The sequence below is a fragment of the Stomoxys calcitrans genome, chromosome 1, assembly GCF_963082655.1.
Source record: "Stomoxys calcitrans chromosome 1, idStoCalc2.1, whole genome shotgun sequence".
Lineage (NCBI taxonomy): Eukaryota > Metazoa > Arthropoda > Insecta > Diptera > Muscidae > Stomoxys > Stomoxys calcitrans.
The window spans coordinates 71,564,877-71,580,196 of NC_081552.1; the positions used below are offsets into that span (position 1 = coordinate 71,564,877).

The window sequence follows — 15,320 nt, forward strand, 5'->3', positions numbered from 1 at the left end:
CCAAAATTGGGATGGGGTAGGTTGGCCGCCCTACCCAAAACCACCCAAATACGACAATATGGGACTCAAATGAAAGGTATTTGTGAGTGGAAAGCGAATCTGTTATTCAAATTTGGAGTCAAGTGTTTGGGGAGCGCTCCTCCCTCAAAACAACCCCCAAAGAGGACAATCTTAGAGACCATAGCAATATGTGGCTCAAATAGAAGGTCTTTGGGAGTAGAGCATGAATCTGATATCAACATTCGGTAAAAGGTGTCAATAGGGTCGCCCCTACACCAATGCACCCCTCAAAGAGGACAAATGTATCGACCTTTGCAATTTGGGGCTCAAATAATATGTATTTTAGAGTAGGTATTCTACTGAATCTGATATATATTTTTAGTGCCAAGTCACCCCAATCTCCATAACATCCCCCCAAACCGGACATATTTTCCGAATACAGAAATATGGGTATCAAAGGTATTTGGGAGTAGAGTACGAATCTAATATCAGCATTAGGGACTGTCTAGAAGACGTCCCACCCCCATAACAACCACCAAATACGACTTATATTTTAACCATGAGAGTGGCTCAAAGAGAGTGGAGCTCGATGTTAACAGTTTTTAGGGTCATATTTGCTGATGATTGCAATAAGGGCCTCAAAGGTATTGAAATTAGAAAACGAATACGATTAATTTCTTTTTTGGGGCCAAGTGTATGGGGGACGCCTCATCCCATATATTCGCCTTAATCCAATGGCAATATGGGGGTCAAACAAATTTTATTTGAGAGTAGAACACGATGCTAATATTGGGAGACCATCCCACTTCTCAAAACACCCCTAAATCGTACATATTTACCGACCATGGCAATATGGGGCTCCAATGAAAGGTACACGAAATTTCTTGGGGTCCACCATCTCCCTAAAGCCCCTAAATCGAACATACATATTTACCGATCATGGCAATATGAGGTTCAAATAAAAGGTATTTGGGAGAAGAGCACGACATTTATATCCACTTTCGGGACTAAATTTCTGGGGGACAATACCACCACCTATCCCACAAACCACCACCCTGGGGGCCTTCTCACTCCTAAAATCCACATGAGAGTATCGAGATCAATTAAAGTTTTTTAAAAAGTGGAGTAGATCTAACATCCAAGCTTATATGACCCTTAACCCTCCGATCGTATTCATAGACAAATAAAGATCATATGGGATGCAAATAAAGGTATTTATATTGTTATACTGTTAGCCAAGCGATATACACATTTCGTAGCATGGTATTTCACTAAAAGCTTTTTAATTGTCGAAAATAAATATTCAAAGAATAATTTTGTAATAATGAACGTAAAAAGCAAAAAACATAAAAATAAATGAAAGCGTGCTAAGTTCGGCTGGGCCGAATCTTGGGTACCCACCACAATGGATTCCGCTAAAAATGAACTCTTATTAACTGAGCTTGTAATTGAGTTATTTTGGCGTCAAGAACTCATTTCGGGATATCGGTACTTAGGGTGGCCTATATTATAATATTGACTGATTCGGATAAAACTTGACACTGATGTTGTAAATCATAAGTTAGGGTTTTGGGCCAATTCAGGTGAAAATTAAGGCTTCTTAGGGCTGAAGAAGTCAAATCTGTATATTGACCGATTCGTATCATACTTGACATTAATGTCGGAAGTCATAGCCCAAGACCTTGTTCCAAATTTCAGCCAAATCGGATGAAAACACAGGCTTCTAAGGGCTAAAGAAGCCAAATCAAGGGATCGGTTTATATGGGGGCTATATCTGTTTATAGACTGATGCGGATCACACTTGGCATGGATGTTGGAAGTCGAAGCTCAAGTCTTACTAAATTTCAGCCGAATCGGATGAAAATTGAGGCTTCTAAGGGTTCAAGAAATCAAATCCGGGGATCAGTTTATATGGGGGCTATATCTGTTTATAGACCGATTCGTATCATACTTGGCATGGATATCTCAAGTCTATGTTCCAAATTTTAGCCGGATGGAAATTGAGGCTTCTAGGGCTCAAATCGGGGGATCCGTTTATATGGGGGCTATATCCAAATCTGAACCGATATGGCTCATTTGCACTCCCCAACGACCTACATCAATCAATCCTATGGCAGCCAGTTGTATGTACCGGATTGGCCCGATGGAGTCTTTCATTGGCAAGGACTGCCGCCTCAGTGTACAACAAAAAACTGATACAATTGTTAAGCTTCTAGCTTTACGCGTTTGACCGCTACCGTGATTTTTACAGACGAACGGACGGACGGACATGGCTAGATCACCTCAGAATGTCGAGACGATCAAAAATGTATATACTTTATGGGGTCTTAGATCAATATTTCGAGGTGCTACAAACGGAATGACTAGTTTAGTATACCCCCATCCTATGGTGGTGGGTATAAAAAAAAAATAAATATTTGAAACAAAATAACAGTAAAAAACAACTGTAATTAATTAATTCTCTTTTGAAGTAAATCCAACAACGAATTATGTAATTAATTGATTTTTTTTTTTTGTTATTTGTGTTCATATGGGCCATCTGATGGCTTCAAATTACATGTAATCAATACAATCAAATCAAATTGACTAGCCGGTGAGAGTTTCTTCTTATTGTGCGTCCTTTTTACTCTACTTTACCGTTCTCCGTCTCATTTTTCTCTTCTACCTTCTTCTAGCGCAAACACAATGGACCAAACATCTCTTAGCTGTTGAGTGGAGCGGACGTGTTAATATTTCGCTCCTCAAAGAAAAAAAATATCCGCATATCGGAATAGATACTACCTATTACGAAAAAATTGTAAAGCCTTCTGGAAGCAGACTAGAAATGGACTCCAAAGACTCAACATCTAAGGTGGTGGCGTCAGACCGTAGCGTGTTTTCCTCTCCTTCTATAGGTGTGGGTGCCTTGGCACATGTAGTCGAGAGTAATGCTTCACGCGAGTTACGTTAGGCCCACCACCATCAAAGCCACCGAGGATGACTACACCCTAGTATAAGAATATATAACATGTTATCATTAGATATAAACCACCCTATTAAATAATATATTGCACTTTCAGCACCTTTTATTATTAAGAACAGACTACATCCTAACATACGATAAATATCATGTTATCATTCAATATTATGTTGCACTTTCTGCACCTTTTATTATTAAGAACATTTAGCAAACGGAAATAGAGTAGACACATTTAAACAGAATACCAAAACTAATTTCAACACCTTCTTTGTAAAAACACACACACACACACAACAATAATAAATAAAGAACTTTAATTAGGTCACACAATGGTCTTGCAAACTCAGCAAAACCCACAGAAACACACACACACACTAACACATTCATAAGAAATAAATTGTTAGTTGATAAGTAATGTTGAGGAAAATAAGATCAGTTGTTAATCAAAGCTCAAACCTACCTGTACTTGTGTTTAATTTGAAGCAGTTTGCTATTGGAATCCATAACCCAGCTGAATCACACTTTAATTCATATGTTTAATTTGAAGCAGTTTGCTGTTGGAGTCTATAACCCAGCTGAACCCCACTTTAATTGGCGCAGTCGAAAAACGACCGATTGACAAAAATTTCATTATTGTCGTTGTGGTTATTTAAAGGAAAATTAGATACCACAGGTACTGAGGGAACATCAGTACCAGGCAGAAATAGTCATCGGCGCGAACCGACGTTCTTCAATCTTCAGGACCCCCATCACCAAAGGAAAAATGCAACCGGCACATCTGTGGGCAGGGATACTGTGAGTATGCTGTCAAACCCAACTTCACAATTAAGGGGAATTCGCTGATACGTTTCTCAAACTGCTCAGTTACCGCAGCCTCAGTGACTTATAAGGACAACCCTTTATATTTTTGGGACCAAATCATGATAACTCCCCCCAATTACAACAAGATAAAAGCCTCATCTATAAGCGACACATTTAATCTCATAAAGTTAAGAGATTACACCTTTAACAATGGATACGATATTCTCAACCTAAAACAGTACACAACAACTAGAAACAACATCATACTTGGGTCACTAATAATTCTCGGAATAATACTAGTCTGCAGCTCAATCATCTTATGGAAGAAATCTAGTATAAAATTCTATCCAGAACAGTTGAAGGTCGCTCTGGCCCCATCGACTTCACTGTGGCCTTCGCTCTACAATAAGGGGGGAGGAGTTACGTTAGGCCCACCACCATCAAAGCCACCGAGGATGACTACACCCTAGTATAAGAATATATAACATGTTATCATTAGATATAAACCACCCTATTAAATAATATATTGCACTTTCAGCACCTTTTATTATTAAGAACAGACTACATCCTAACATACGATAAATATCATGTTATCATTCAATATTATGTTGCACTTTCTGCACCTTTTATTATTAAGAACATTTAGCAAACGGAAATAGAGTAGACACATTTAAACAGAATACCAAAACTAATTTCAACACCTTCTTTGTAAAAACACACACACACACACAACAATAATAAATAAAGAACTTTAATTAGGTCACACAATGGTCTTGCAAACTCAGCAAAACCCACAGAAACACACACACACACTAACACATTCATAAGAAATAAATTGTTAGTTGATAAGTAATGTTGAGGAAAATAAGATCAGTTGTTAATCAAAGCTCAAACCTACCTGTACTTGTGTTTAATTTGAAGCAGTTTGCTATTGGAATCCATAACCCAGCTGAATCACACTTTAATTCATATGTTTAATTTGAAGCAGTTTGCTGTTGGAGTCTATAACCCAGCTGAACCCCACTTTAATTCGCGCACAACTAGTCGTCAGACTGATTAATGTGGAAGAGACGGACAAAGCAGAGGGATGCACAGTTCGTCCCTAGCCTTTAAGTAAAGGTGGTGTTTCCGACTCGGATTCAGACAGCGACGATGTCAATGAAACAGTAATCGCAGCTGAATCGAGAGCTGGGGGCTGCGGTATGACGACAGAAGTGAGCGATGATTTTGCTAAGTTCACAAGCAGACCGAGAAAGCGATCCGGTGTACGACGAAGGAGCCGGAGGAGTGTGTGCCGGCAGCAGGATGCTGGAAGGGATAGAACAGACATTCCAAGCATATCTACGGAAGCTGGAAAAAGAATCAGATCTCCCGAAGAGCATAACACTGCTAAAATGATGAAGAAGAAAAAGAGCTCCCCGCTTTCAATAACTCTGAGAAATGGAAATGGAGACTTCAGACAGTGGCCTGCGGAGGTAGACAAAGTCGGAACAGGACTTTGCGTCGGCAGAATGTATTGATACCGTCAAACAGCTCGTCAGATGTATTCACGCTCCAATGGAGGGCGCAAAGCTCGACCTGGTTAGAAAGATGGACATCCCCCAGCTCACAAAGGCGACGGTCTTTATGAAGGGACGGGCAGTAAATTTGCGTCGGAACGCATGCTGGGATTCTTGGGCAGGCAAAACCAGGGTTTGGTCGCAGAGAAGTGGGAGGTCTTCCACAGGGAGGAGAAGGAGGAAGGAACTCTTCTTGTGGTTGGCATTGATCAGGTCTCCGTGACGAGTTTGGCCAAGATTAAAGGCATGGCGCACTACGGGAGCAAGGCTGTCTTTTTTAAGATTGGGAAGGCTAGGACAAGCAGAAATCCTCATATTGAGACATCAGGCAGCGTAGTGGCAGATGGCACAATACCGCCCAACTAACAGGGGGTCACGGCGAGACAATCACGGCCTCTCTCAATATTGGAAAGACTAGGATACGCAAAGATCCTAATACTAAAATATCAGGCAGTGCAGCGGCGAGAGACCCAACACAGCCTGACAAACAGGGACCCATCACCGACTTCAAGATTCGGAGCCTAGCGAACAGGGAGCCGGTGATGCTAGCATCACCTACTCCCAAAAGCCAATTTTCTTAAGATTTGGAAGACTAAGATAGGCAAAGATTCTAGTATTGAAACATCAGGCAGTATAGGGAACGGAAACTAAATACAGCTGAACGAACAGGGACCGGACGATGGAAATATTGCCGACTTTATAAAAAATCGCAAGACTAGGACAGGACAGGAAAAGGACAGGCAGTGACAGGAAAATCAATGCTGTCTAAAGAATAAGGAGCAGACGATGAGATCATCACCTACTCCCAAGATGCCCATTTACCGGAGGACCAATGATTGAGGTAATTGAGATTGAGATAAACCTCCACCGGAGCGAGACTGCTACATACGCTCTGTTGGAGAAAATCAGTAAAGGCAAGATTCATTTTGCCTTAATTCAGGAGCCATGGAGGACCCGGAACAAAGTTTTTGGACTGAACCATATTAACTACCAATTATTCTATGCTAACACTGGTACTCGGCCGAGGACCTGCGTTACTTGTCATTAAATTTTTAATTATATATTTTCCCTAGAGTTGTCAACGTCGGATGCAACAGTGGTGAGACAGGGAAACGATGAAGCATAACTGGCGTAATTTTATCTACCTTTCGACTCCCGACACCGCCACCCACGTCGGAGCTGCAACGGCTGGTGAGGAAAGCAAAACAGACAGGAGACGAGGTACTAATAGGGTGCGATGCGATCTCTCACATTTCGTTGGGTAGCACCAACACTAATAAGCAAGGTCAAGCCCTGGCAGAGTTCTTGAATACTAAGGACCTAATAACACTTAATATTGATAACACCGCTACCTTTGTTAATAGGATTCGGGAGGAGGTATTAGATGTGACGATATATTCAGAAAATCTAATCGGTGAGGTTCAGTATTGGAGGGGCTCCATGGAACACTCTTTCTCTGACCATCGCTACATTAGGTTAAGAATAGCACGGCCAGCTCCGAATCCGATAAGCTTCCGGAATAAGTTGAAAACCAATTGGACAAAATTCGGAAGGCTACTCAGAAGAAGACATTAACGAAAATGTCAACAGGATTGTGACTGCACTGGTGGGGTACATCGAAGAGGATAACCAATAAGATAACCAGAACGGCAAAATGTGCCTTCTGGAAGCTTTTCTGCAAACAGGTCGATAGCGTTAATGACGCCGCCAAGATAAAAAAGTTTGTCTCAAAAACCGATGTCCAAACTGAAACTTAAGTAGACGACATGGGAGTGAGAGCAGAGAAAACGGAGGACATGTTGATCCTTTTGATGAAAACCCATTTCCACAGGATACGACGGGATTCACGGAGACACCGGAATCTTGGAATAATGATGTTGATCGAAGGTTTATAATAACAGAATTTATGGTGAAGGAATCCTTGAGGAGCTTCAAACCATTTAAGTCACCCGGACCTGATGGAATATTTCCGGCGTTACTACAGAAAGAGGCAGACTATCTGGCGCCCCACCTGGCCAATATTTTCACAGCGTGCCTAGGACTGGCATATACTCCGAAATCCTGGCAAGAGGCAAGGGTGGTATTTATACCCAAGCCGGGCAAGGCAAATTATGCGGAAGACGAAGGTGGGCCAATTTGACGCACCACGTCAATAAAACGATTTCGATATCTGACAAGATCAAATACTTAGGAGTGATCTTGGTTAGGAAACTTAATTGGAAGTGTCACATTCAGTATCGTACTGAGAAGGCTCACAGATGTTGGGCACTATGTAAACGAGCCGTAGGCTCGAAATGGGGCCTGAATCCGAGGATAGTCCTCTGGCTCTACAGAAGTGTGATTAGACCAATACTTACTTACGTCTTAGTGGTTTGGTGGACTGCTATGGAGAAAGAGTGCAACGTTCGGGACATGCAACAATTTCAGAGAACATGTTGTCTTGGCAAAGGCGGACCGATGAGGACATCGCCTAGATTATTCTAGATTTCCGACCAATTGACATACAGATTAAATGTGAGGCAAGCACTGCGGCTATGAGACTTAGGGCGATAAGAGAATGGATTGAGGATGGGAGCAGCTCATACAATCGCGGTATAATCGAGGCGACGATAGGAAACCTGGAAGGAAGGGAAGAGGTTTCCGATCGGATACCTGACATGAACCTTAAAGTCGAGTGTGTGGCACTGCTGCCATCGGCACAGTCTTAGATTGAGGGAACCCTAGTATTGCCATCTGGAAGATCATGTTACACGGATGGATCAAAGCTAGGGGACAGAGTGGGCCTGGGGGTCTACATTGAGAACCCAGGGACTGAGATATGTTTAAGACCGCCTGACCATAATACGGTCCTGCAGGCGGAGATCCGGGCGATCACGGAATGCGAGAAGTGATGTGGTGCTAACGCGAGGACATCGAGTGTAAGCATCTTTACCGACAGTAAAATTACCATAAGGGCAATAATAACCAGGACGGTAAGGTCACGAACAGTCTTGCAGTGTAAGGAGATTAACACCTTTTCTGAGGATGGCAAAATCCGCATCGTTTAGGTGGCGAGCCATAACGCAGTAAGGGGGAATGAAAGGGCAGATAATTTGGCGATGAAGGCCAGAGGACTGCCGTCAATAAACTTGGTTAACCCGACGCAGTCCGAGCTTAGGGCGTGGGCGACGAATGCGCATGCAACACTGTGGAACAACGAAACTGTCGGTAGGACGGCGCAAATACTATGGTGGGATCCAGATCGTGAGAAGACGAGGCTAATACATAAAGGGAGTAAGAAGGAGGTCAGTATAGCTATTGGTATCATGACGGGACATATAGGACTACGAGCTCACTTATGTCATATGGGTGCGGCAAGTGATAGCATGTGTAGGGCGTGCGGGGAAGAAGATGTAACGTAGGAGGATTTCCTTTGCCATTGCCCGTCTTTCGCGTCTAACAGATACCGGCACTTACGAGGGGACACCATAACAGGAGGGAGTCAAGGACATGGCGCTCGTCGGATTTCGGACATTCGTTTGTTTTGCGGTAGACTGCTGGCGTAGGACGACAAGGTGACATTAGCGGCGCGACAGTCTATGTGTCGAGTAGATCTTTCCCCGATGGCGACCTGGAGTTTGTCTTCCCGGTGAAGGAACTTTGGTCTGGGATGTTCCGCCATTCTTGGGGGCACCGGAGTAGGGGTTTGTGTTAAATTCCTTGAAAATAGGGAGCCAAATAAACTTCTGGATGGGTGCAGTGTCTTTCTGGCAGAGGCCCTTGGATGTGATCCTGAGTCCTCTCTGATTGTCACGATTTATGAGGATAGTCAGGCGACGCTGAAGGCCAGGAGATGCAAGGAGCGTCTCGGGCGTTTGGGGCCTTCTGTCTGATTGTGCTAGGTTCCGGGCCATCAAGGGGCCAGGTTTGGGTTGCGGGTGGACTTTGGGAGTACGACGCCGATAAAGAACCCTCCTTTGAGTGGGCTGTTTGGGATGGTAGACCACTACTATCACGAACGTGCTGACTTTGCGTAGGCCAGCATTGCAGGATGCAAGGCCCTGAGGCCGAGGTCCTTCGGAACGAGGATGTCGATTGTTTTAGGGCTGGGAAAGGGTGATCTTACATTGTTGGTGGGAATCCTGACCAGCCACTGCAATGTCAGGTCGCTGGCATGGCGATGGGCTCGGGAAGATGAGGATTTCTGCAAGGTCAGTGGGGATGAGGAGGAGTTGGAGACGGTAGAGAGAGCAGATGCTCAACCTCACTGATCTCTCTACCGTCTTTCGACCCACAAGTCATTCTGGACCTATGTAAGTGCCTGAGATGGTTGACGGGGCGGCCCTCTAGTCAGTGATTATTGTTTCGGTTTCTATGACGGCTTTTTAATTTCTGTTCATAATTTTCTAATGACTTTCATTTCTCTCTTCTCTCCTATTTCTTTTCACAAATTTTTTATTTACATTCTATTTTTTACTGTTTTCATGTCTTATAAATACTTTTACTCAGGTAGCTTGCCTTGTAGAACAGTTATTTGGCCGTAAGGTTTTTTGTATTATATTAAAGTTAATAAATAAATAAATAAAAATGTCGCCAGCATTAGGTGGGGAAACCGCCGCTAAACATTTTTCTTGATAGTCTCGCCAGGATTCCCTTATTCCTAAAAAATTCAATCAAGAGCCAATCGCAGGTACCTCATCCAATCTGGATATATACATGTATAAGGTCCAGGGAAGCTCTGAGCTGGAGATATTTCCACCATTTCCAGCCCTGAGCTCACTCCCATGTCTACCGTCAACTAAGAATTATTTCTTGGAACATAATCCGTCGCGCTTCCATCCCCTGCCACAGCAGTATGGAGTGCGTTCAAAATTCAAGAGACAGTTTTCGACACCTTCGGCATAGGAACTATTTTTTTTGCCACACACCCAATATATCGATGCAAAGGCATTAGTTCGAAAATGACACTCAACGCCTGAGCTTGCCCAGAGATTAGCTCTGCCGCAGTACCATGTATCTTCTGGAAATCCTTTGACGGCCACGGCTGTTTGATTCTGATGCCAGACCAGACATCCAAGTGAGAATCGGCGGAACCACAACCGCACAAAATTCAATGCACCATGCAGGATATGAGCCTCCAATTCCTACCTCTTGAGCTACGGCAGGAATATACCTAATGCACCACCATTTTTAGCCTCTCTTCGACCTTCCTTTTCCAATTTAGTCCCTGTTCAGGAATCACACCCAGGTACATGGCTCCCGGAGAGGGCGACAGATCTAACTTATCCAGGACAGGGCTTTCTGAATATACGAAGCTTTCTTTTCTAATAAATACTTTCATCTGAACCTTTTTCAGCAAGCTTATTGGCCAACACCTATCAAGACAGTAAATGACCAACCACCATGATGACACCTCATCCGCTTTTTCACCCCAAAAATTCCTGAGAATCTCATTGATATCCAAGAGCCACAAAAGACGGGTTAAAACCCCTACGTGTAGTGCTCCTCTAAGCAGTTTCTATTCGAGCGCTATAACCGTACCCTTCACCATCGCATCAACCCAATTAACGGGAGAGGAGGAACCCTCTAGTCTAGCAGAGAGTCATGTATGAACTTTAATCTCTCGTTATTAAAGGCCCTGTTCTATGTCAAAGAAGATCGCCAAAGTAAAGTAGCTTATGGTTAATATGCCTTTCTGTCGCCCAGTACATAATGAAGGGCACTTTCAACTAAACGATCCTTAGTGTATGCTGACAGCTTCTTATCAATGTTGGGCCGAAAAGGTTTCTCTCTATTTTCGCTTTCGGAATGAACTCCACTCTAGTATTCCGCCATCCAGCCAGCACATAGTCCAGCAAAAAAAAAAAGATATTATGTGAACGTCGATTGTACTCGACTATGCTTGAATCCCTTATGGAATGCTCGTGGGAAAATTTGCCAAAATTTGCATTTTCAATATTCCTCAAAGTTGTCAACATGGCTCCTGCAAGTAAGTTCGCTGGCGGGGTAAAAGTAAACAATTTAAAGCGTCCGATCCATTGTGGAGGGTGTATTAGTTTCCTCGATCTCTCGATCTAATACACCCTCCACCATCGGATTTGTCTAGTTCTTTGAATGACCTTTTCAAATACATATCAAGTTCCTGACCGATATGGACCGTACTTGCCATGGCTGTTAGGAGTCATAGAAAAACACCACCTCCAAATTTCAGGTAAATCGAGAAATATTTGCGCCCTCCAGAATCTCAAAAAGCCAAATTAGGAGATCGGTTTATATGGCAGCTATATCAGGTTATATGCCGATTTAGACCATACTTGGAACAGTTGTTGGAAGTCATACCAAAACAAAAAATAAAACGCTTCATAAAAAATTTCGCCAAAATCGGATAAGACCCAAGATACCAAAACGACATATGCACAAAGCAACCATAGTGGATAAGAATTCCGCCCTCTAGAAGCCCAAGAAGTCTAATCGGGAGATCGGTTTATATGGGGGATATATCAGGATATGGACTGATTAAGACCATACTTGAAACAGTTGTTGGAAGTCAAAAAATATAACACTTCATGAAAATTTTCGGCAATGTCGAAAAAAAATTGCGCCCTCTAGAAGCTCAAGAAGTCAAGAAACAAGATCGGTTTATATGGCAGCTATATCGGGTTATGAACCGATGTAGACCATACTTGAAACAGTTGTTGGATGTCATACCAAAACGACATATGCAATATTTCAACCATATTGTATAAGTATTGCGCCCTCTAGAAGCTCAAGGAGTCAAGACCCAAGATCGGTTTATATGGCCGCTATATCAAAACATGAATCGATTTGGCCCATTTACAATCCCAACTGACCTATACTAATAAGGAGTGTTTGTGCAAAATTTCAAGCGCCTACCTTTACTCCTTCGAAAGTTAACGTGCATTCGACAGGCGGACGCACGGGCGGACATGGCTAGATCAAATGTTCATGACGATCAAGAATATGTGTACTTTATGGGGTTTTATACGCATATTTCGTAGGTGTTACAAACGGAATGAGGAAATTAGTATACCCCCATCCTATGGCGCAGGATATAAAAATCATAAATGGCCATTGCAACATTTAACTTTATTCCAGACAAGTAGACTCCAGTAAAGAAGTTTTGGCACCATCTTTATTGTAGAACCACATCGTACGTGTATAGCATTAATATGCGTGCTTTGCACCCATTTTTTTTAGATCACAAACAATGAGTGTCATGATAATCAGACTACCTCTTAAGAGTCTAGCAAACATCCAACGTGGTATGAAATGCTAACATTTCTGATGTTGTTGCTCTAGTAGTGTATTGTACACTGAGGCGGCAGCCCTTGCCGATGATAGACTCCATCGGGCCAATCTGGTACGTACAAGCGGCTGCCATGTGGTTTTGTAATGGTTCACAAAGGCCAATGTCGTTAAGTACTACATTTTAAGCGTTGAAAAGAAACACCAATGTTTTTTTCAGTCTCGTTATTCCTTGCCCTTGAATCGCAACAAAGCTATATATTGTAGATGCATGGTAACAAGAGTCATTTTGTTTGACTAGCTACAGCTATGGACTGGACTATCGTAGTTTGTTCCACTTTCAAAATTTTTTAATAATTTCCAACGAAAGAATTATCTGCTCAATTTTAATTTCTCACCATAATTGAACGTTCTAAAAACCAGCACAAAAGCACAGACAGTCTTATCTCATATTTCATTTCTTGAAACATAAATCTAGAGTAGCCCAGTAGTATAAAAAGAACGAATATAAACCAACACATCAGGCTACCAATCATATGAAAACTTTGCGTAGTGTAAGTGGAGCGTCCGGTATATAAACACTACGATTGGTGTACACCAAAATTCCCATTAGCACTTCACAGGCTTAACAGAAAACAGAATCATCAGAAATCGTATTGCATTCCATAATGTAAACAACACAAAATGATATCATACAGAAATGCATCCGGGACCATTAGAAAGAAGCCCCAACAATGAGGCTGAGGCATGCCTTCGCATCTCCCTCATCCTGCACATATACATACAAGGCATTCATTTTATGTCCACACAACCACCACAAAAAAAAAACAAAAACAAAATCGTGGACATAAATTCTTTAACGTAACACAAGAGCAATAAAATAAAATGTTTAATAAAAACTAATGAATGTGATGATAGATAGTAGCTTTTGACATTTACATACCATCTAGAGTCTCGTCTGTTGTTGCGACCTTCTCTGTAATTAATGGATCTTCCTTGGAGTACGCCACTGTTTGGCAGTAATAGAAACCCCAGAGTAGAAGCAGCACTTTACAACTGCTGAGTTTGTTGAATTTAAACATTTTGTTTTTTGCACTGATTTTTATATTTCTTAAATTTAAAGAATATGTTTAATATTCTTTTGCGCGGCGACTTTGGCTGCGTTTGTCTAAAACTTCTTTATTACGATGTCATGAGTGTGTAAATGGCGCTTGTTATTTAATTTTTAATCACTTTTGTAATAAATATGAACACAAAAAAAAACACTTCGTTCGTTTTAGGCCTCCGTAAACAAAACCATTGGGGCTATTTCACACACAATTGGCTCCACAACAAATCCCCTCAAATGCAGATTAACGAATGAAATAAAAAGACTCTTGCTCCCCTTTTAGTTCTCATGAAATGTAGTTGGAGCCTTCTAGCGAAATGTCAAAACGCTTATAGCGAGAGAGAGAGAGAGAGAGCGTTGACACACAATGAAAGAAACTTAAGCACAGCGCTGAGCGATAACGTCAAATGCGAATTGTAAGTAATGGCCCGTTTCCACAGGAAGATGACAACTAAAAAACAGATAGTACTAATTTTTCCCAACAAAAATTAATAGAAAAAAACAAGTTGCTCTTAAATTAATAAAATAAATCCAATTAAATTGAATATTTAAGACTCTTTTAAAAACAAGAACAAGGAGCATGTAATTTCCTATAAGAGAGTAAAGCGATGATCAATATTGTAAAAGATAGATGGTTGCAATGACCACAGAAAGAAGGCAATGAGATAGTCTAGTCCACAACGAGTCAAAAAAAAAAACGTGAACATGTACTGATTCGGACAACGATTCTATTTCCCTTTAATATATAAGGTGCTTCCTTTGCTACATTTTATTCTGTTATAATTCCTTGGTGGCACTAAACTGATTGGAGACCTAACTAACTCTAGACGGTCACCCTTGGGTGTGGTTTCATCCCATCAATCTAGCCCTAAAAGACTGCAACAATTAAAAAGGCAAACACAAGTAAAAAAACGAAGGGTATGGTGATTCACCCCCACCTGTCTTTGTGACAGGTGGGGGTGAATCACCCACCCTGTCTTTGTGACCAGTCTTGTGACCCTTCAGTCTTTGTGACCCCATAATCCGCCACAATTTTCCACTTACCTTTCACATCGCGTTCTTAATAAATGACAATTATACCATGGATTTATTAATTAAACCTGAGACTAACAAAAACTACATAATTATGATAATAAAAAAAATTTAATGACTGGCCAAAAACAAATAAAATTCTTAATGCCTAACAAGCCAATATTAAACACCTACAAAAGACAAATTCACTAATGGCAACAGTTTCGAATTCTGGACTATGCATTCATAACCCTCAATGCCATCGGAGGCAGTTATTCTAACCTGAAACTATGATTTGAAGGAGCTCCCTAAAATCTAAACAATCAGGTTTAAATTTTGTTTAGCCTGATACCAGTAACTTCAAGCTTCTGAACACCTTACCAGACAACGATCGGCCAAAAACAAATCAAAAAACAGAATTATAAAAATAGGGGTTTAACTTTGGCTTGGCTATCTATACATAATTTAAAACTTAATTCTAGCGCTATCTAGATACTTAATTACTGCTGCCTCTTCCTGGTTTCGTTAGAAGTACACTATTGTTTGACTGATCAGTGGTGTACCTTTTTCTCTTTTTGTGTTTATCAATTTGGTTTCCTGGTATGTAGATAATTTTCACAAACTGGTTACAGCCACC

The 15,320-nt window shown here is 41.5% G+C and overlaps 1 protein-coding gene across 1 annotated transcript in view; it reads right to left on the reverse strand.

Annotated features, from left to right (window-relative positions):
* LOC106088052 (procollagen-lysine,2-oxoglutarate 5-dioxygenase) overlaps positions 1-13,945 on the reverse strand; it is a 108,529-nt gene extending 94,584 nt beyond the window's left edge. The window contains exon 1 of the mRNA XM_013253348.2: positions 13,508-13,945. Coding sequence (XP_013108802.1) covers positions 13,508-13,646 — 139 coding nt within the window. The 5' untranslated portion in view covers positions 13,647-13,945. The remainder of the gene's footprint in view (positions 1-13,507) is intronic.
* Positions 13,946-15,320: the final 1,375 nt, after the last annotated feature.